The 23,782-nt window shown below is 38.2% G+C and overlaps 1 protein-coding gene across 3 annotated transcripts in view; it reads left to right on the top strand.

Moving 5' to 3' along the window:
- The window catches only part of KIAA2026 (uncharacterized protein KIAA2026 homolog), a 131,458-nt gene that overhangs the window by 41,491 nt on the left and 66,185 nt on the right, over positions 1 to 23,782 (top strand). For all 3 annotated transcript variants that reach the window (XM_045043710.1, XM_045043709.1, XM_045043711.1), the window contains one exon: positions 20,072 to 21,486. In XM_045043710.1, coding sequence (XP_044899645.1) covers positions 20,072 to 21,486 — 1,415 coding nt within the window. The remainder of the gene's footprint in view (positions 1 to 20,071; positions 21,487 to 23,782) is intronic.

Below are 23,782 nucleotides of genomic sequence, written 5' to 3'. Positions count from 1 at the left end.
GTTTTAGAAGATTGTTTCTGGGAATTTAGCTATTTTGTTTAGGTTGTCCAATTTGTTGGCATATAATTTTTCATAATATTCTCTTATAATTCTTTGAGCTTCCGTGGTATTAGTTACTACTTCTCTTTCATTTCTGATTTTACTTATTTGAGTCTGCCGTTTTTTTTCCTTGATAAATCTTACTAAAGGTTTATAAGTTTTGTTTAAAGAATTAGCTCCTGGTTTCATTGATCTTTTCTATTGTTTATTTTTAGTCTCCATTTCATTTTCACTCTAATCATTGTTTCCTTCTAATAACTTTGGGCTTTTTCCTTTTTCTAATTCCTTTAGGTGTAAGCTTAGATTGTTTATTTGAGATCTTTCTTGTTTCTTGAGGTTGGCCTATATCGCTTTAAATTACCTCCTTAGAACAGCTTATGCTGCATCCCAAAGATTTGGGACTGTTGTGTTTTCATTTCCATTTGTCTCCATGTATTTTTTTATTTCTTCTTTGATTTCTTCACTGACCCATTAGTTGTTTAGCAGCATATTATTTAGCCTTCATGTGTTTTTTCCTTGTAATTGATTTCTAGTTTCATACCATTGTGTTGGAAAAGATGCCTGATATGATTTCAGTCTTCTTAAGTTTATTGAAACTTATTATGTGGGCTAACATGTGATCTATTCTGGAGAATGCTTCATGTGCACTTGAGAATAATTCATTCTGCTATTTTGGGATGGAATGTTCTGTGTATATCTGTTAGGTTCATCTGCTCTAATGTGTCATTCAAAGCCATTGTTTCCTTTTTGATTTTCTGTTTGCATGGTCTACCCACTGATGTAAGTGGGATGTTAAAGTCCCCCTACTATTATTGTATTGCTTTCAGTTTCTCTGTTTACATCTGTTAATATTTCCTTAATGCATTTAGGTGTTCCTGTGTTGAGTGAAAACATATCAACAGTTGTTATATCCTATTGTTGGAATTATATCTTTATTATTATGTAATATACTTCTATGTTTTTTGTCACTGTGTTTGTTTTAAAGTATAATTTGTCTGATATAAGTATTGCTACCCAGGACAGCCAGCTAGCCACCCTGCCTGCCTGCCTTCTTCCCTCTCTTCCTCCCTCCCTCTCTTTCTTCCTTTCTTCCTTCCTTTGCTTCCATTTGCATGGAATATGTTTTTCTATTCTTTCACTTTCAGTCTGTATGTACCTTTAGATCTGAAGTAAATCTCTTGTAGGCAGCATAGAGACAGGTCTTGTTTTTTTTGTCCATATAGTCACTCTATGTTTATTTATTAGAGCCTTGAGTCTATTTATATTTAATGTAATTATTGACAGGTATTTGCTTATTGCCATTTTGTTAATTATTTTCTGGTTGTTTTTGTAGTTATTCTCTGTTGCTTTCTTCTTCTCTTGCTCTCTTCCCTTGTGGTTTCAATGGCTTTCTTTAGTGTTATGCTTGAATTCCTTTCTCTTCTTTTGTATGTCTTACAGGTTTTTGTTGTGTAGTTACCATTGGGTTCATATATAACATCCTGTGTGTAATAGCAATCTATATTAAGTTGATGGTCATTTAAGTTCAAACACATTCTAGAAGCATTAAATCTTTATTCTTCCCTCCATGTTTTATGTTTATGATGTCATATTTTACATCTTTTTATTTTGTGTGTCCCTTGACCAATTTCTAGATATAATTGATTTTTCTACTTTTTTAATTTTAACCTCCATTACTTTATAAGTAATCTACTGCCTTTACTATATGTTTATTTTTGCCAGTGAAATGTTTTCCTATTATAATTTTCTTTCTTCTGTTATGGTCTTTTCTTTCCACTTAAACAATTCCCTTTAACATTTCTTAGAACACTGCTTTAGTAGCAATTAACTCCTTTAACTTTTGTTTGGGATATTCCTTCTCTGTCTTTTTATTCTGAATGATAACCTTGTTGGATAGTTATTCTTGGTTGTAGTTTTTTTCCTTTTAGCACTTTGGATATATCATGCTATTCCCTTCTGGTCTGCAAAGTTTCTGCTGAAAAATCAGTTGATAGCCTTTGGGGTTTCCCTTGTATATAACTTCTTTTACTGCTTTTAAGAGTCCTTCTGTATCATTAATTTTTGTTATTTTAATTATTAAGTATTCTGGTGTGGACCTCTTTGGGTTCATCTTGTTTGGGCCTCTCTTTGATTCCTGCACCTGGATGTCTGCTTTCTTCCTCAGGTTAGGGAAGTTTTCAGCCATTATTTCTTCATGTAGTTTTCTGCCCCCTTTTCTCTGTCTTCTCCTGGTCTTGTAAGAAGTGACTTCCTGTAAGGGGTGCCTGACTGGCTCAGTTGGGAGAGCATGCAACTCTTGATCTTGGGATTGTGAGTTTGAGCCCCATGTTGGGTATAGAGATTACATACATACCTACATACTAACTAAAAAAAAAAAAAAAAAAAAAAAAAAAGAAGTGGTCTCCTGGAGAGGTCCTGAAGTGACCTGTAGCACAATCCCCGCTAGTCACCATAATTAGAAACTCCAGGGATGTCCCTGTGTAGGCTGCATGTGCCCTCCAGTTGTGGCTGAGCCACAATTGCTAGGAGCACAGTGGTGGATATAGTGGGGACTCAGCCTGGCTGGCTACAGTTTGCTTCTGCAATAGCTACAGGCACATTGAAGATCTGTTTTTGCTCCCTGTACAGCCAGCTCAGAGGCCTAGCTGCAGAAACTACAGACATGCTGGCATGTGTGGTTATCTCCTCATGTACACAACCTTCACCCCCACCTAGGGAGTCAGTTTGGAGTAGTGCCAGTACCAACTGAGACTGCCTGATGGTATGGCAGTGTAGAAGCTGTCGTGGAGGGGTTGCCTTCTCATGTAGGCATGTTGGGTGGTGTGGGTCTGCAGGGTAATGTCAAGGCCTGTGGTTCTGGCAAGGTTGATGAAGAGTGATAGCATTGGCTCTCCAAAGCATCTGGCTGTCTACACTGGGGAAAGGTAAAAAAATGGTACCTGCCAGCACTTTTGTTCCTGGAGAAATCTGCACATCCTTGCCCTTCTGGCAAAAGTCCTAAGATTAGTGAATATCTCCTTCATGTATACCCTAGGTACTTTCCAAACTGTTGATATTGTGCTGTGTCTTGGACCAAACTTTTTAGCATGCTGGCTCTTTAGGGGCAAGGACTCGGTTTCCTATCATGTGCTTGCTCTCTTGGAGTTAAACCCTGTTGATTTTTTTTAAAGTTCCTAGACTTGGGGCACCTGGGTGGCGCAGTCGGTTAAGCGTCCGACTTCAGCCAGGTCACCATCTCGCGGTCCGTGAGTTCGAGCCCCGCGTCAGGCTCTGGGCTGATGGCTCGGAGCCTGGAGCCTGTTTCCGATTCTGTGTCTCCCTCTCTCTCTGCCCCTCCCCCGTTCATGCTCTGTCTCTCTCTGTCCCAAAAATAAATAAAACGTTGAAAAAAAAAATTTAAAGTTCCTAGACTTAAGCCCCACTAATTTTCAAAGCTAGATGTTACGGAGACTTGTGAGTCCCCAGGGCCAGGGTGTGGTAACTGCTATCCCTCACTCCTCTGTGCTTGTGATTATCCCTCCCATTTGTGGTTAGGTTCACCAGGAGTTTGGTTCCTGATTGCTTGTCTGCCGCTCTTGCCCTTTTTAACGGGTGGCCTTCTCTCTGCAACTACCTATAGAAGATCTGTTCTGCCAATCTTCATGTCATTTTCAGAGTTAGTTGCCTGAGTTAGATGTAGTTGTTGCCTTGGTGTCTATGGTGCAAGGTGACTCAGGATGACTCTGTCATCTTAAATATACCTTCTTCATGTATAAATTTCCCTCATAATACTCTTTTAGCTGAACCCACCACTTTTGATTATTGTATCATTTTTTCTTAAATGTTTCTATTTCTGCTAATTTGAATGTTACAAAGTTTAAAATCAATCAGCATTTTTACCTTCCTGATTAATGCAAAGACTTTGCAATACATTTCACTTTAATCATTTTTTACCGAGCTTATTTCCTGTTGTTGTATTTTAATTCTGTCTTCTTTTTAAAATCTATAAAACATTTTTATCATTACTTTATGCCATGTCTATATAGATATATATCACCACTTTTTTTCTCTTTTCCTATCACTACTTTTTTTCTCTTTTCCTGTATCTGATCTTGAGTCAAGAATCACTGTCCTTCCATCTTTAGATTTCATTCTCAAGAATTTCTTTAAGTGGGGCTCTGTTCATCACAAATATTGAGTTTTTGTTTGTCTGAAATATTGTTATTTTTGTCTTTATTTTTTGAAAGGTCTTTTTGCTCTAAATGGAAATTTACATTGATTTTTTAAGTGCATTAATGATATTCCATTGTCTGTTGGCCTCCATCGTTGCTGTTGAGGAGTTAACTGTAAATCTGGTTTTTTCTTTTAATATTTGTATTTTTCATATCTAGAAGTTCTGTAGTTTCTTTTCACAACTACTTTGTTGCTTTTTATAGTCTTTTTTTCGATCCATGTTTTCACTTTCTTTTCACTAAACAATATATTTTCTATTTCCTGTAATTCCTATCTATGGTTTTGGGGGACTAGATTTTTTCCCTGTCCCTTACAATACCTTATTTCTTATGTTTTGTAATCTTTGGCTGTGAACTAAATTTTTGTCAGCTGTATCAGTGGGAATTTTTTAAGATAGGTGTAAGATACATTTCCTTAGAGATATGATTTTTTTTTCTGTTCAAGTACCAGACAACAAATTTGGCATGAGACCACATTAAACTTGGTTCTTAGTGTGATATTTTTCTGAGCACCTAGAAATGTGAATATCAGCAATAAATCCATGTGAGTGTCAGTTTGTAGTTACATATTCTTAGGAGAGACGTTACTTTTTCCATCTACCACTTCTGTTGGGAGAACAATTTTTGTTATAGCCCTATAGTTGGGGACAAGGGAGGGGACTCTTGTTTCTGGTACACCCTTCTACTGATTGTGTGGGCTTTTGAACCCACGTTCTAACCAGCCCACCAATGCTTCCATTCAGTAAAAGGTTTAAAGTCCTCAAAACTATAAGCACATTTGAAAAAAATTTGAGTTTTATGAAGAATACCTAACATTGCTTGTTCAAATATAATTAATATGTATAAATGCTAAATCACAAATGACAGTTTCTTTTAGTTGTTGAAAATGAACCAGTACTACTTAATTAGATAATTTATTGTATCTGTATTAGCAAGGTAGTTGTAGTGTGATCTCTTAGCCAAAAATATAAAAGTAGGCTTGTTCTGTAAAAGAGAAAGTTCTGATATTGCCGAAGTGGTGTACTTAACTGTGTATTGGTTTTGCAGGTTATAGTGGGATAGTACAGAAAAATATCCGGTATCAGACATTATTTTGCCTCAGTTTTCATTTAGAGTCCAGGAACTAGTCCTATCTCTGTACTTTCATACATCTTTTCTAGACGAACAATTCTCTTGAATCACGAGCAAGATAAATTATATTTTCCCTCCTTTGTTGTTGTTATTCTTATTTCTGCTTCCCAAACCTTATGTGTTTTCCCCTTTTTTTTGACAGCTTTATTGAAATATATGATACACCATACAAATCACCTATTTAAAGTGTAAAATTCAGTTACTTTTAGTATATTCACAGACTTGTTCAACCATTACCACGGTCAATGTTAGAACATTCATCACTGCAGAAAGAGAGACTATTGATAGTCATTCACCAGTTCCCCTGACCTTCCTAATCCTAGGAAATTTCTAACCTATGTTCTGTCCCTATAGATTTCTGGACATTTCATATAAATGGAATTATACAAAATGTAGTTTTTGTGGATGGCTTTTTTCACTTAGTATCATGTTTTCAAGATTCATCCTGTGTTGTAGCATGTATCAGCATTTTTTAAATTGATAAATATGCCATTGTACAGATATGCCACATTTTCTTTATTCATTGAGCAATTGATGGCCATTTGGGGTGTTTCCATTCTTTGGCTATTGTGAGTAATGCTGCTATGACCATTCATATACAGGTTTTTGTGTAGATATGTCTTTTCATTTCTCCTGGGTATATACCTAGAAGAATTGCTGGATCACATGGTAACTGTATGTTTAACATTCTGAGAAACTGATAGTGGTTTCCAGTTTCTCCACTTTTGGACCAATACTTGTTAACTCTCTTGTTACAGTCCTCTTAGTGGGTATGAATAGCTGTCTTACAGTGGTTTTGATTTACATTTCTGTAATGAATACTAATGTTCAGTGTCTTTATGTGTGCTTATTGTTCATTTGTATATCTTTGGAGAAATGTCAATTCAGATCCTTCACCCATTTTTTAAACTTGGGTTGCCTTTTATTATTACTGAGTTATAAGTGTTCCTTATATTTTCAGGTTATATGTCTCTCATTAGATATATGATTTGCAAAACTTTTCTTCCATTTTCGGTCTTTTCACTTTGATTATGTCTTTTAAAGGCACAAAAGTTTTTGATTTGATGGCTCCACTTTATTTTCTCCTTCATTGCTTGTGCTTTTGGTGTCGTAAGAACATATTGTCTAATGCAGGATTACAAAGATTTATGGCTCACTTTTCATCCAATTTTAATTTTTAAAAAATTTTTTAAGTTTATTTTCAGAGAGAGAGCGAGCAAGCAGGGAAGGGGCAGAGAGAGAGAACCTCAAGTAGACCGCGCACTATCATCACAGAGCCTGACATGGGGTTCGACCTATGAACTGTGAGATCATGACCTGAGCTGAAATCAGGAGTTGGGTGTTTAACCTACTGAGCCACCCAGTGCTCCCCAATTTAAAAAATTTATTTTATTTTATTTTATTTTATTTTATTTTATTTTATTTTATTTTATTTTATTTTATTTATTTATTTTCAATACATGAAATTTATTGTCAAATTGGTTTCCATACAACACCCAGTGCTCATCCCAAAAGGTGCCGTCCTCAATACCCATCCCCCACCCTCCCCTCCCTCCCACCCCCCATCAACCCCCAGTTTGTTCTCAGTTTTGAAGAGTCTCTTATGCTTTGGCTCTCTCCCACTCTAACCTCTTTTTTTTTTTTTCCCCTTCCCCTCCCCTGTGGATTTCTGTTAAGTGTCTCAGGATCCACATAAGAGTGAAAACATATGGTATCTGTCTTTCTATGTATGGCTTATTTCACTTAGCATCACACTCTCCAGTTCCATCCACGTTGCTACAAAGGGCCATATTTCATTCTTTCTCATTGCCACGTAGTACTCCATTGTGTATATAAACCACAATTTCTTTATCCATTCATCAGTTGATGGACATTTAGGCTCTTTCCATAATTTGGCTATTGTTGAGAGTGCTGCTATAAACATTGTGTACATGTGCCCCTGTACATCAGTACTCCTGTATCCCTTGGGTAAATTCCTAGCAGTGCTATTGCTGGCTCATAGGGTAGGTCTATTTTTAATTTTCTGAGGAACCTCCACACTGCTTTCCAGAGCGGCTGCACCAATTTGCATTCCCACCAACAGTGCAAGAGGGTTCCCGTTTCTCCACATCCTCTCCAGCATCTATAGTCTCCTGATTTGTTCATTTTGGCCACTCTGACTGGCGTGAGGTGATACCTGAGTGTGGTTTTGATTTGTATTTCCCTGATAAGGAGCGACATTGAGCATCTTTTTATGTGCCTGTTGGCCATCCAGATGTCTTCTTTAGAGAAGTGTCTATTCATGTTTTCTGCCCATTTCTTCACTGGGTTATTTGTTTTTCGGGTGTGGAGTTTGGTGAGCTCTTTATACATTTTGGATACTAGCCCTTTGTCCGATATGTCATTTGCAAATATCTTTTTCCATTCCATTGGTTGCCTTTTAGTTTTGTTGGCTGTTTCCTTTGCTGTGCAGAAGCTTTTTATCTTCATAAGGTCCCAGTAGTTCATTTTTGCTTTTAATTCCCTTGCCTTTGGGATGTGTCAAATAAGAGATTGCTACGGCTGAGGTCAGAGAGGTCTTTTCCTGCTTTCTCCTCTAAGGTTTTGAGGGTTTCCTGTCTCACATTTAGGTCCTTTATCCATTTTGAGTTTATTTTTGTGAACGGTGTGAGAAAGTGGTCTAGTTTCATTCTTCTGCATGTTGCTGTCCAGTTCTCCCAGCACCATTTGTTAAAGAGGCTGTCTTTTTTCCATTGGATGTTCTTTCCTGCTTCGTCAAAGATGAGTTGGCCATACGTTTGTGGGTCTAGTTCTGGGGTTTCTATTCTATTCCATTGGTCTATGTGTCTTTTTTTGTGCCAGTACCATGCTGTCTTAATGATTACAGCTTTGTAGTAGAGGCTAAAGTCTGGGATTGTGATGCGCCCTGCTTTGGTCTTCTTCAAAATTTCCTTGGCTATTCGGGGCCTTTTGTGGTTCCATACAAATTTTAGGATTGCTTGTTCTAGCTTCGAGAAGAATGCTGGTGCAATTTTGATTGGGATTGCATTGAATGTGTAGATGGCTTTGGGTAGTATTGACATTTTGACAGTATTTATTCTTCCAACCCATGAGCACAGAATGTTTTTCCATTTCTTTATATCTTCGTCAATTTCCATCATAAGCTTTCTATAGTTTTCAGCATACAGATCTTTTACATCTTTGGTTAGATTTATCCCTAGGTATTTTATGCTTCTTGGTGCAATTGTGAATGGGATCAGTTTCTTTATTTGTCTTTCTGTTGCTTCATTATTAGTATATAAGAATGCAACTGATTTCTGTACATTGATTTTGTATCCTGCAACTTTGCTAAATTCATGTATCAGTTCTAGCAGACTTTTTGTGGAGTCTATCGGATTTTCCACGTATAATATCATGTCATCTGCAAAAAGTGAAAGCTTGACTTCATCTTTGCCAATTTTGATGCGTTTGATTTCCTTTTGTTGTTTGATTGCTGATGCTAGAACTTCCAACACTGTGTTACACAACAGCGGTGAGAGTGGACATCCCTGTCGTGTTCCTGATCAGAGGGAAAAAGCTCTCAGTTTCTCCCCATTGAAGATGATGTTAGCTGTGGGCTTTTCATAAATGGCTTTTATGATGTTTAAGTATGTTCCTTCTATCCCGACTTTCTCCAGGGTTTTTATTAACAAAAGATGCTGAATTTTGTCAAATGCCTTTTCTGCATCGATTGACAGGATCATATGGTTCTTCTCTTTTCTTTTATTAATGTGATGTATCACGTTGACTTATTTGCGAATGTTGAACCAGCCCTGAAGCCCAGGAATGAATCCCACTTGATCATGGTGAATAATTCTTTTTATATGCTGTTGAATTCGATTTGCTAGTATCTTATTGAGAATTTTTGCATCCATATTCATCAGGGATATTGGCCTGTGGTTCTCTTTTTTTAATGGGTCTCTGTCTGGTTTAGGAATCAAAGTAATACTGGCTTCATAGAATGAGTCTGGAAGTTTTCCTTCCCTTTCTATTTTTTGGAATATCTTGAGAAGGATAGGTATTATCTCTGCTTTAAACGTCTGGTAGAACTCCCCTGGCAAGCCATCTGGTCCTGGACTCTTATTTGTTGGGGAGATTTTAGATGACTGATTGAATTTCTTTGCTGGTTATGGGTCTGTTCAAGCTTTCTATTTCCTCCTGATTGAATTTTGGAAGCGTGTGGGTGTTTAGGAATTTGTCCATTTCTTCCAGGTTGTCCAGTTTGTTGGCATATAAGTTTTCATAGTATTCCCTGATAATTGCTTGTATCTCTGAGGGATTGGTTGTAATAATTCCATTTTCATTCATGATTTTATCTGTTTGGGTCATCTCCCTTTTCTTTTTGAGAAGCCTGGCTAGAGGTTTATCAATTTTGTTTATTTTTTCAAAATACCAACTCTTCATTTCGTTGATCTGCTCTACAGTTTTTTTAGATTCTATATTGTTTATTTCTGCTCTGATCTTTATTATTTCTCTTCTGCTGCTGGGTTTAGGCTGTCTTTGCTGTTCTGCTTCTAGTTCCTTTAGGTGTGCTGTTAGATTTTGTATTTGGGATTTTTCTTGTTTCTTGAGATAGGCCGGGATTGCAATGTATTTTCCTCTCAGGACTGCCTTTGCTGCATCCCAAAGCGTTTGGATTGTTGTATTTTCATTTTCCTTTGTTTCCATATATTTTTAAATTTCTTCTCTAATTGCGTGGTTGACCCACTCATTCTTTAGTAGGGTGTTCTTTAACCTGCATGCTTTTGGAGGTTTTCCAGACTTTTTCCTGTGGTTGATTTCAAGCTTTCGTCTGGAAGTATGCATGGTATGATCTCCATTCTTGTATAGTTATGAAGGGCTGTTTTGTAACCCAGTATGTGATCTGTGTTGGAGAATGTTCCATGTGCACTCTAGAAGAAAGTATATTCTGTTGCTTTGGGATGCAGAGTTCTAAACATATCTGTCAAGTCCATCTGATCCAATGTATCATTTAGGGCCCTTGTTTCTTTATTGACCGTGTGTCTAGATGATCTATCGATTTCTGTAATTGGAGTGTTAAAGTCCCCTGCAATTACCACATTCTTGTCAATAACGTTGCTTATGTCTGTGAGTAATTGTTTTATATATTTAGGGGCTCCCATATTTGGCACATAGACATTTATAATTGTTAGCTCTTCCTGATGGATAGACCCTGTAATTATTATATAATGCCATTCTTTATCTCTTGTTATAGCCTTTAATTTAAAGTCTAGCTTGTCTGATACAAGTACGGCCATTCCAGCTTTCTTTTGACTTCCAGTAGCATGATAAATAGTTCTCCATCCCGTCACTCTCAATCTGAAGGTGTCCTTAGGTCTAAACTGAGTTTCTTGTAGACAGCAAATAGATGGGTCTTGTTTTTTTATCCATTCTGATACCCTATGTCTTTTGGTTGGCACATTTAGTCCATTTAGGTTCAGTGTTATTATAGAAAGATAGGGGTTTAGAGTCATTGTGATGTCTGTAGGTTTCATGCTTGTAGCGATGTCTCTGGTACTTTGTCTCACAGGATCCCCTTAGGATCTCTTGTAGGGCTGGTTGAGTGGTGACTAATTCCTTCAGTTTTTGTTTGTTTTGGGAAGACCGTTATCTCTCCTTCTATTCTAAATGACAGACTTGCTGAATAAAGGATTCTCGGCTGCATTTTTTTTCTTTTCATCACATGGAAGATTTCCTGCCATTCCTTTCTGGCCTGCCAGGTTTCAGTAGAGAGATCAGTCACGAGTCTTATAGGTCTCCCTTTATGTGTTAGAGCACGTTTATCCCTAGCTGCTTTCAGAATTTTCTCTTTATCCTTGTATTTTGCCAGTTTCACTATGATAGGTCGTGCAGAAGATCGATTCAAGTTACATCTGAAGGGAGTTCTCTGTGCCTGTTGGATTTCAATGCCTTTTTCCTTCCCCAGATCAGGGAGGTTCTCAGCTATGATTTCTTCAAGTACACATTTACCACCTTTCCGTTTCTCTTCCTCCTCTGGAATACCAATTATGCGTAAATTATTTCTCTTTAGTGCATCACTTAGTTCTCTAATATTCCCCTCATACTCCTGGATTTTTTTATCTCTCTTTTTCTCAGCTTCTTCTTTTTCCATAATTTTATCTTCTAGTTCACCTATTCTCTCCTCTGCCTCTTCCATCCAAGCCATGGTCATTTCCATTTTATTTTGCAGCTCATTAATAGCAATTTTTAGCTCCTCCTGACTGTTCCTTAGTCCCTTGATCTCTGTAGCAATAGATTCTCTCCTGTCCTCTATACTGTTTTAAGCCCAGCGAATAATTTTATGACTATTATTCTAAAATCACTTTCTGTTATATTGTTTAAATCCTTTTTGATCAGTTCGTTAGCTGTTGTTATTTCCTGGAGATTTTTTTGAGGAGAATTCTTCCGTTTTGTCATTTTGGATAGTCCCTGGAGTGGTGTGGAACTGCAGGGCACTTCCCCTGTGCTGTCTTGAATAACTTGGGTTGGTGGGCGGGCCGCAGTCAGACCTGATGTCTGCCCCCAGCCCACCGCTGGGGCCACAGTCAGACTTGTGTGTACTTTCTCTTCCCCTCTCCTAGGGGTGGGATTCACTGTGGGGCGGTGTGGCCTGTCTGGGCTACTTGCACATTGCCAGCCTTGTGGTGCTGGGGATCTGGCGTATTAGCTGGGGTGAATGGGCAAGGTGCACGGGGGCAGGAGGGGCAGGCTCAGCTCGCTTCTCCTTCCGTGATCCGCTTGGGGGGGGCCCTGCAGCAGTGGGAGGGAGTCAGACCCGCCGGAGGGATGGATCCGCAGAAGCACAGTGTTGGGTGTTTGCGCGGTGCCAGCAAGTTCCCTGGCAGGAACTGGTTCCCTTTGGGATTTTGGCTGGGGGATGGGCGAGGGAGATGGCTCTGGTGAGCGCCTTTGTTCCCCACGAAACTGAGCTCTGTCGTCCGGGGCTCAACAACTCTCCCTCCCATTGTTCTCCAGCCTTCCCATTCTCTGAGCAGAGCTGTTAACTTATAACCTTCCAGATATTAAGTCCCGCTTGCTTTCAGAACACACCTCGTCCGGCTCCTCCTCTCTTGCCAGCCAGACTCGGGGTCTCTGCTTGGCCAGCAGGCTGCCCCTCCGCCCCGGCTCCCTCCCGCCAGTCCATGTAGCCTCTCCTCACTGCCTACCCTCTTCCGTGGGCCTCTCATCTGCACTTGCCTCCGGAGAATCCGTTCTAGTAGTCTTCTGGCGTTTTTCTGGGTTATTTAGGCAGGTGTAGGTGGAATCTAAGTGATCAGCAGGACGCAGTGAGCCCAGCATCCTCCTACTTCGCCATGTTCCTCCTAGTCGAGGATAATGTTTTTAAATGTGTAGACTAAACCTTGTTTTATTCTTAAAAACAATGCTTAAGATTACAGGAGAAAACAATCCGAAAGCATGGGTAACCGAGTCAAACGGAGATGCTGGAAGTGTCCATAATCTCTTGCTCTGTGCCAGCAAAGGCTAGATGGGAAGTAGTGTTCCCCCAAGGCAGGGCCAACATCTGTTGTTGCCTGAGTTGTTAATTTTAGCCATTCTAACAGATGTGAAGTAGTATCTCATTGTGGTTTTGATTTGTATTTCCCTGGTTATGAGTGATGTTGAACATCTTTTCACGTGTCTGTTGGTCATCTGGATGTCTTCTTTGGTAAAGTGTCTAGTCTGTGTTTTCTGCCCATTTCTTCACTGGATTATTTGGTTTTGGGCTTTGAATTTGATAACTTCTTCATAGATTTTGGATACTATCCCTTTATCCAATATGTCATTTCAAAGTATCCTCTCCCATTCCGTAGGCTGCCTTTTAGTTTTGTTGATTGTTTCCATTGCTGTGTAGAAGCTTTTTATCTTGATGAAGTCCCAATAGTTCATGTTTGCTTTTGTTTCCTTTGCCTCTGGTGATTTGTCTGGTAAGAAGTTGCGGCAGCCAAAGTCAAAGACGTTTCGGGGCGCCTGGGTGGCGCAGTCGGTTAAGCGTCCGACTTCAGCCAGGTCATGATCTCGCGGTCTGTGAGTTCGAGCCCCGCGTCAGGCTCTGGGCTGATGGCTCGGAGCCTGGAGCCTGTTTCCGATTCTGTGTCTCCCTCTCTCTCTGCCCCTCCCCCGTTCATGCTCTGTCTCTCTCTGTCCCAAAAATAAATAATAAAAAAAAAAAAAACGTTGAAAAAAGACGTTTCTGCCTGTGTTCTCTAGGATTTTGATAGTTTCCTATCTCACATTTAGGTCTTTCATCCATTTTGAATTTATTTTTGTAAGAAAGTGGTCCAGTTTCATTCTTCTGCATGTCACTGTCTATAGAGTTTTCCCAGCACCATTTGTTGAAGAAACTGGTTTTTGTTTTTTTTTTTTCCATTGGATCGTCTTTCCTGCTTTGTTGAAGATTAATTGACCACATAGTTCTGGGTCCATTTCTGGGTTGTCATTCTGTTCCATTGATCACTGTGTCTCTTTTTACACCAGTACCACACTGTTTGATGACCACAGCTTTGTAATACAGCTTGAAGTCCAGATCGTGATGCCTCCAGCTTTGCTTTTCTTTTTCAGGATTGCTTTGCCTATTGTGGGTCGTTTGTTGTTCCATACAAACTTTAGTATTGTTTGTTCTAGCTCTGCTAAATGCTGTTGTATTTTGATAGGGGTTGCATTAAATGTGTAGATTGGTTTTGGTAGTAAAGACTTTTATATTTTAACAATATTTTATTATAATATTTTATTATAATATAAAATATTATATATTTTCTTTTATGTTTTAACAATATTTGTTCTTCCATGAGCATGGAATGTTTTTCCATTTCTTTATGTCCTCTTTAATTTCTTTGATAAGTGTTCTATAGTTTTCAGAGTACAGATCTTTTACCTCTTTGGTTAGGTTAATTCCTAGGTATCTTAAGGTTTTTGGTACTGTTGTAAATGGGATTGATTCCTTGATTTCTCTTTCCGCCACTTTGTTATTGGTGTATAGAAATGCAACTGAGTTTTGTATGTTGATTTTATATCCTGCAGCTTTGCTGAATTCATGTATTAGTTCTAGCAATTTTCTGGTGGAGTCTATCGGGTTTTATACATACAGTATCATTTTGTCTACAAATAGTGACAGTTTGACATCTTCCGTGCTGATTTGAATGCCTTTTATGTCTTTTTGTTGTCTGAATGCTTAGGTTAGGACTTCCAGTACTATTTTAAATAACAATGGTGAGAATGGACATCCTTGTCTTATACCTGATGTAAGGGAAAGGCTCTCAGTTTTTCCCCATTGAGAATGAGTTTAGCTGTGGGTCTTTTGTGTATGGCCTTTATGATGTTGAGGTATATTCCTTCCATCCTTACTTTGTTTATGGTTTTTATCAAGAATGCACGCTGTGTTTTGTCAAATGCTTTTTTTGCATCTATTGAGAGGATCGTATGGTTCCTATTCTTTCATTTATTAAAGTGGTGTATCACGTGATTGATTTACAACTATGAACCAGCCCTGCAGCCCAGGTATAAATCCCACTTGATCATGGTCAGCAATTCTTTTGATATACTGTTGAATTTGATTTGCTAGTATCTTGTTGAGAATTTTCATGTTCATCAGGGACATTGGTCTGTAATTCTCCTTTTTATGGGGTGTTTGGCTGGTTTTGGAATCAAGGTAATGCTGGCCTTGTAGAATGAGTCTGGAAGTTTTCCTTCCATTTCTGGTTGGTTTTTTTGTTGTTGTTGTTTTGTTTTTTGTTTTTTTTGGAACAGTTTGAGAAGAATAGGTATTAACTCTTCAATTGTCTAGTAGAATTCCCTGGGAATCCATCCAGCCCAAGACTCTTATGTCCTTGGGAGATTTTTGATTACTAATTCAAATTCTTTGCTGATTATAGGTCTCTTCAAATTTTTTTTCTTCCTGTTTCAGTTTTGGTATTTTGTATGTTTCTAGGATTTTGTTCATTTCTTACAGAATACCCAGTTTGTTGGCATATAATTTTTCATAATTTTCTCTTCTAATTGTTTGTATATCTATAGTGTTGGTTGTGATCTCTTCTCTTTTATTCTTGATTTTATTTATTTTGGCCCTCTTTTCTTTTTGGTAAGTCTGGCTACGGATTTATCAATTTTATTAATTCTTTCAAAGAGCCAGCTCTTACTTTGTTGATGTGTTCTACTGGGGCTTTTTATTTTTGTTTCTATATTGTTTATTTCTTTTCTGATATTTATTATTTCCCTTCTTCTGCTTGTTTTAGGCTTTATTTGCTGTTCCTTTTCTAACTCCTTTAGGTATCAGGTGTGGTTGTGTATTTGAGACTTTTCTTGCTTCTTGAAGTAGGCCTGTATTGCCATATACTGCCCTCTTATGGCTGCCTTTGCTGCATCCCAAACGTTTTGGACCACCATGTTTACATTTGCTTCCATGTACTTTTTTTTTTAATATATATTTTTAAACATTTATTCATTTTTGAGAGAGAGAGAGAGAGAGTGTGAGAGGGGAGGGCAGAGAGCAAGGGAGACAGAATCTGAAGCAGGCTTCAGGCTCTGAACTGTGGGCACAGAGCCCAACACAGGGCTCAAACCCACGAACTGTAAGATCATGACCTGAGCTGAAGTTGGATGCTCAACTGACTGAGCCACCCAGGCGCCCCATGCTTCCATGTACTTTTTAAATTTCTTCTCTAATTTTCTGGTTTACGATTTATTCTTTAGTAAGCTGTTCTTTGACCTCCATGTATTTGAGGACTTTCTAAATTTTTTCTTGTGGTTGACTTCAAATTTCATAGTCTTGTGATCTGAAAATATGCATGGTATGATCTCAATCTTTTTGTACCTGTTGAGGGCTCATTTGTGACCCAGTATTTGGTCTGTTCTGGAGGATGTTCATGTGACATTGAAAAGAATGTATATTCTGCTGCTTTAGGATGAAATGCTTTGCATATATCTGTTAAGTCCTTTTGGGCCAGTGCGTCATTGAAAGCCACTGTGTATTGTTGATTTTTTTGCTTAGATGGTCTGTCTGTTGCTATAAGTAGAGTGTTAAAGTCCCCTACTGTGCTGTGTTATTGTCACTGAGTTTCTTTATGTTTGTAATTAATTGATTTATATATTTGGGTTCTTCTAAGTTGAGGGCATAAATTTTACAATTGTTAGATCTTGATGGATAGACCTCGTAATTATGATAATAGTGCCCTTTTTCATGTTACAGTCTTTGGTTTAAAATCTAGTTTGTTGATATAAGTAAGTATGGCTAGTCCAGCTTTCTTTTGATGTCCATTAGATGGTTCTCCATCCCCTCACTTTCAATCTGCTTGTGTCTTTATGTCTAAAATGAGTCTCTTGTAGGCAGCATTGTGTGTGATAGGTCTTGTTCTTTTTATCTTTTCTAATATCCTATGTCTTTTGATTGGAGCATTTAGTTTATTTACATGCAGAGTGGTTATTGAACGATATGAATGTAATGCTATTTGTTACCTATAAAGTTGGTGTTTCTTTTTTTTTTTTTTAACGTTTATTTATTTTTGCGACAGAGAGAGGCTGAGCATCAACGGGGGAGGGTTAGAGAGAGAGGGAGACACAGAATCTGAAACAGGCTCCAGGCTCTGAGCGGTCAGCACAGAGCCTGACGCGGGGCTTGAACTCACGAACTGCGAGATCATGACCTGAGCCGAAGTTGGACGCTTAACCGACTGAGCCACCCCAGCGCCCCTAAAGTTGGTGTTTCTGATGATGATCTCTGGTCCTTTCAATCTTTGTTGCTTTTGGTATTTTTATCCCCAAAGAGTACCCTTTAATTTTTCTTGAGGTCTGGTTTAGTGGTCACGAACTCCTTTATATTTTTGTTTGTCTGGGATACTCTTTATCTCTCCTATTCTGAATGATAGCCTTGCAGGATAAAGTATTCTTGGCTGCATATTTTTCACATTCAGCTCATTGAATATATCCTGCAAGTCTCTTTAGCCTACTAACTTTCTGTGGATAGATCTTCTGTGAATCTGGTCTGTCTTCCCTTGTAGGTTAAGAACTTTTTTTCCCTTGCTGCTTTCAGGATTCTTTCTTTGTGTATTTTGGTCTTGTATTTTGTGATGGTCGTTTTTATTGAATTTAATGGGAGTTCTTGCACTTCTTGACTTTTGATGTGTATTGTCCTTCCCCATATTAGGGAAGTTTGCAGCTCCAATTTGCTGAAATAAATCTTCCTCTTTTTTCCTCTCTTCTTCTAGGACTCCTGTGATACAAATGTGATACAAATGCTTTAAAGAGTTGCTGAGTTCCCTAAGTCTACCATCGTGATCCAATACCTTTGTTGCTCTCTTATTTTTTGCTTCATTGTTCTCTATAATTCTGTCTTCTATATCACTGACTCATTCCTCTACTTCATACATCCTTATTGTCATGTCATCCAGTTGGGTTTGCAACTTAGTTATAGTATTTTTAATTTTAGCCTGAGATTTTATTTTTTTTTATCTCTGCAGTAAAGGATTCTCTAGTATCTTCTATGCTTTTTTCAAGCCCAGCTAGTTAGTATCCTTATAATCGTTGTTTTAAATTATGGGTCAGATATCTTATGTCTGTAATGATTGAATCCCCAACTGTGACTTTTTCCTTTTCTTTCTTTTGGATGGATTCCTCTGTCTTGTCATTTTCTTTAGGTCACTGTTTTTTTGTGATTATTAGGAAAGCCTGTTCTATTCCTGCTCCTGAGAGTAATGGCTATATTAAGAAGAGACCAACAAAAGGGGTATCCTATATGCAGTTTGTTGTTGTATTTTGGCTTTTCCTACCCTCAGGCCGGTCCTCTGTAGAGTGTCTCCTTGCTTGCAGTAGGGGGTGTTTGGACATTGTCCACTGTGTGGTAGTTTTTGTCTAGGTCTGTAGGTGTGTTTTGATCTGCTTTTTAAAAGATGTGGGATCAAAAAAAAAATGAAGCTAGACCTTATTTCTCCTAAATTGAAGCTTTGAAGCACTCTGTCAGTAAACTCTGTGCATGAAGGGATGCACTGGGTTTGGGGGAGAAGCCTGCTGCGCTGATTTTCAGGTGGTCTTGCCCTAGTAGAGATGCACCTGCAGGGCACAGTGGGATGGAGCTTGTTATAAGCAGCTCTGGTCTCCACTGAGGAGGCTGTTTAGCTCATTGAATTTGGTCAGTACTGATGGGGGAGAGCAAGAAAGTGATGTTGCCAGCTCTCTTCTCCTGGGAGCAAGGAGTTCGCCCCACCACTCCTCAAGAAGTCATTGTAGAAGAGCAAAGAATCCCTCTCTACTGTTCCCAGCTTCTGTCAGATCCCTGCCTTCACCTTGTCTGAGTCCCAACTGTCAGCCTTCCAGGCAGCACAGTACTCTTATGTTTTATCTCTGCCATGTGGCTGGGTTTCAGAACTCCAAATTTTAGGGAACTGTGTAGCCCGCACCAATGCTGATGCTTTGGGAGAGGGTCTTGCTATGCTTTTGCCATTTACCAGTTTGTCCCAGGAAAGCAGTTGCATGACCACACAGTGGTTCAGAGTTTATGGTGAAGTGCAGCAAAAAGCTGGCACCAAGACTTGATACCTTCAGCCTGTGTCTTTGTTCCTATGCTAGGGAATAGGGCAACACATTGGCACCATCAGTTCTTTTGTCCCAGGAGAGTCCATGCCACCACTCCCAAATGAACTCCCAAGAAGGGGAACTGTTTCTCCCAGTTGGACCCAGGGGATATTCAGATCATGCTTCCTACTCCTGTATCTCCTTCCTCCTTCCTTCCCCACTGGGGCACTGCTAAGCCTGCCAGATACAACCCAGCGATGGTAGGGTCTTCTGAAACTTCAGACTTTGAGCTCCACTGCTCATAAAAACTAACAGTCAGCCCCTCTCTTTTTCCCAGTCACTGGTGTTGGGGAAGAGTTTTCTTGTGCAGTCCCCTGCCTGTTGCTTCACTCTTTCTCTCTCATTCAGGCACACCTCCATGATCAGGGCTCCCTCCTCTCTGCAGCACTCACAGTTCTTTGCTCCTCCACAACAATTGTCTGTAGCTCGTACCTTCCACGAGGTGGTCATTTTTCTTCTTGTAGATGTGAAGTTTTATTCTCTCAGTCCTCAAATCAATTTCTTAGGTGTTCAGAATGATTTGATATTTATCTAGCTATGTTCAAGGGATGAGGTAAGCTTAGGGCCCCCCTACTCCTGTGCCATCCTCCTCCCATAATTTTAGTTGTTAAGGCTACCTAATAATAGCCAGCTTATTTCCCAATTGTGTAACTTTTTTATAACTTTACAAAAGTTTATAAAAACTTCTTTATAACTTTTTTTATGTGGTTAAAAGTTAATTCTGTCAAGTTAATACAAACAAAAACTTTCTAGGCACGGAATTACCATGTCAAAGGATTTAAATATCTTTATAGTTCTTATATGACATCATACTACTTTTAGAAAGCACTACCCTGTGCTTTTGTTTAGTACACATGTTTAAATTTTTTTCATTTACTTTGAAATTGATACACATCCTAAGTTGAAGAATTTTACTTTGGATGAAGAAATGTCAGAAGACTCAGTGTCAAGTTATATATTTATTTCATCATCTGAAGAAAATAATGGTACATCTAATGAGATACTTTGTAGCCATTTGCCTTGTTGATTAAAGATTAATATGACACCAAATATTCAGTATTTAATGGTACTTTCTACTTTAACAATAGTATAATTTGTTAAACTTTCTTTAGGCTTCGGGAGCAGGAAAGAAAAGAAGCAGAAGAAGCTAGTCAAAAGGAAATGGAAGAATGGGAAAGAAAACTCCTAGCTCAAGCAGCTCCAACTTGTATGGAGACTATGTGGGAAATTCCAGCTATTGGTCATTTTCTTTGTTTAGCCCAACAAATTCTAAATTTGCCAGAAATAGTCTTTTACGAATTGGAACGTTGTCTTCTGATGCCTCAGTGTAATGCTTTTCTTTCTAAAATAATGACTTCTCTGTTAAGTCCACCTCATCGCAGACCTACCTTACATCGAAGACCTACTTTGCCTTATAGGACCTGGGAAGCAGCACTGAGACAGAAAGTACAGCAGTGGTATACTGCTGTAGGACAGACTGAAAATCCTGATAACTGTGCTGAAAAGCTTGGGTTATGTCCTCAGTTTTTTAAAGTTCTTGGAGAAGTTAATCCATTGGAAGAAAAACCTTTTCATGAACTACCTTTTTACCAAAAAGTATGGTTACTTAAGGGTCTTTGTGACTTTGTGTATGAAACACAAAAAGAAGTTCAAGATGCTGTACTTGGACAGCCTATTCATGAATGCAGGGAAGTTATCTTGGGTTACGATTATTTGGAGAATGCTTATGTGCATTTTCCACAGTTCTGTGGTGCAGATGTACGGATTTATAAACAGAGACCTTTTCAAGCCCCAGAATTTCCAGTTCCACCCATTAAAATACAAAGAGTACCTCGGATTAAACTGGAGAAATTGAAATGTGACTATGTTAGTACGAGTAATGGAGAACATAGGTGTAGTATAGGCCTCTCCTCTGCCTTCAAGAAAGAGCAGGAAACTAATTTTGATACAACTTGGGCCTCTGCTAAGATGAACTTGGATAATCATGACATCCCTGTTGAAATGGAAGTGAAATCCAGCTGTGAAATTAGAATTTGCAGGCCCTGTGAAATTAAAAAAACTGATTGTTATAAAGAAAATTTAGGGGAACCAGGGAGTCCAGGGGAAGTTACTGGCTTTGGAGAGCCTCTTAGTCCAGGTGAAATAAGGTTTATAGAAAATCAAGAAAAATATGGTGAAGCTTCCAGAGTAAAGCCTGAACCCAGTCCATTAAAAGAAAATGCTCTAAAATCTTGCCAAATACATGTAAATGGAAGTCACAGTGATCATCCAGAATTTAACTGCCACAAAGTTGTAAGAGACATTCTATTAGAGCAGTCACTGCAGAGTCACAAGAAAATCAAACTAACTAAAATGAGGGCAAAAAAGAAGAAAAAGAAAAAAAAGAAATTGAAAGATGTTTTAAATGAAAACTTACAGAGAAAGCGTGAAAGTCTTCATTCTCTTGCATTCAAATCTTACAAACCTGAGATCCAGAATAAGTTATTGATCATCAAAAAGAAAGCAAAACACAAGAAGCACAAATCTGGTAAGCTAACACAAATGGATGAGAATTACATTTAAGCATACTTCATGTTGTTCTTGCAATTAGGCATGAGAGGCACTGATTAACAGAATGAAAAGTGTGTGTGTGTGTGTGTGTTTGTGTGTGTGTGTGTGTGTGTGTGTTTAAGAGATCAAGTTTTATATTCTTCCACTGATTAAAACTCAGAGCAGAAGAGGTTTTGTATACTCAACAGAAAAAAATACTGTCACGGTACATTTTAATTTAATTTTCAGTTGAAGATCTTTGGACATAATGTTTTTACATTTCTCTGGACCAGATTCTTGATAAATAATGCTTCCCATCATTTTTGAGAAGTGTTTTTCCCCCCAGGCTAAGACCAGTACAGCAAATGGAAAAAGCACTGATATCAGGAGATACCATTCCCAAGACTATATAGAGTACATAGCAACTTAAACCAAGGCAAGTCAGATTATCTTTCTGGGTGTTGTTTTTTTCCCACATCATATATTTTTTAGCACTCTATTTTCAGTATATATTTTCATACCCAGGAAAAATGTGAAATACAAGGAAAAACATTGCATCAACTAATAGGACATGAAGCATATTTTGTAAGAAGATTTGCACATTTGTCTTACATCAAATTTGAATACCCCATGTATTTGTTGCAAGTCTATTTAAAGAATAACAAAAAATTCTGTAAATAAAATCTTCGGTGGTTGGTTGCACTATCTTTTCATTACTCAGGTGTTTTTGCTTTTTCTATTGTTTGCCTTTTAATCAGTTTCTGTGTCTTGTTTGTCAAGAAGATAGGTGAGATAAAAGCAGATGTTGAACTCCACTTATTATAAAATTTGCCTGGTTGGGAAAAACTTGAATTGTTTACTAAAATGAGTTGTGGTTTATTGTCATTATTTGTGGATTTCCATTTTTTATATCTTCCCTCAGTAACAAAGATAATTAGGATTTGACAATAATTTGATAATGAGTTGGTAAATGAGAGAGTGAAGTTTGTTTAGTTGATATACTTGCTGTTACTTAAATGAATACAGTTAAGTATATTTTAAAATGTGTATGTAATATATCATTGATAAGGAAGCATAAAATTTACTATTAAGAACAGGCTTAATTTGATGAACTGATAATTGCAAAGTTGAACCACTACACTGGCCAGATGATGAAAATCTACAATTTTTTAAAGTAACTTTCAGAAATAAGCCTTTTAAATTTTGTAATAATCCACATATTTAGGCTATATAAATTTAGTTTGATTTGGCACGTTTTCCTCTCAAAAATATTAATTAGTAGTTTAAGTTGGAAATATGTTTTCCAGTGCTAAAGTATGTAATACTGTTTTATTAGTACTGTTGTCACCTGAAACCTTTTATTGTTTATTTATGACCTACTATTCATGTGTGCAAAGGTAATTGTGACTTATGGGGGTAGATACTGATGTAGCTCCTATACAGGCTTTACCAATAGCAGAGTAAAAAATATTAACTGTAAGGATTACTTAAAAATTTTTTTTTCAACGTTTATTTATTTTGGGGACAGAGAGAGACAGAGCATGAACGGGGAGGGACAGAGAGAGAGGGAGACACAGAATCGGAAACAGGCTCCAAGCTCTGAGCCATCAGCCCAGAGCCTGACGCGGGGCTCGAACTCCCGGACCGCGAGATCGTGACCTGGCTGAAGTCGGACGCTTAACCGACTGCGCCACCCAGGCGCCCCTGTAAGGATTACTTTTAAATGTATTTTTATGGTAAACAATTAAAGTGTTGCCACATTTTTTAAATGGTAGTTCAGAATATTTGTAGATCAGAGAGAATATTTGTGGGGGTGTCATGTCCAGTTGTCCAAGTGAATAAAAAAAAAAAGCGAATTCAGCAAGTACTTATGTACCCTCTGAGCATCTTTAGGTGGGTATAGACAGCTTACAGGGATGAAATAGAAGAAAATAATGCACTAGCCTATATACTAATTTTATCTTCAGAGCAAATTTAGGAGGTTAGTCTTCAGTAACAAAAATACTTGGATCTGGCAAATACAGTTTCTCTCTCCCTTGATAGTTCTGGGTAAGCATATGCCCACTCTTTCTTTATAAGATACTAAACTCCTTTCTGTTATAACAGCAGTACATAAAATGATATTAAAAAATTTTTATTAAGTTTATTTATTTTGAGAGAGAGGGACAGAGAGAGTGAGCAAGCCTGGGTCAGAGAGAGGGAGAGAGAGAGAATCCCAAGCAAGCTCTGTGCTGTCAGCACAGAGCCTGATGTGGGGCTCAAACTCATGAACATGAGATCATGACCTGAGCCAA

This window comes from Felis catus, chromosome D4 (genome assembly GCF_018350175.1).
Source record: "Felis catus isolate Fca126 chromosome D4, F.catus_Fca126_mat1.0, whole genome shotgun sequence".
In the NCBI taxonomy this organism is placed as follows: Eukaryota; Metazoa; Chordata; class Mammalia; order Carnivora; family Felidae; genus Felis; species Felis catus.
This window is presented reverse-complemented; position numbering and strand designations above follow the sequence as displayed.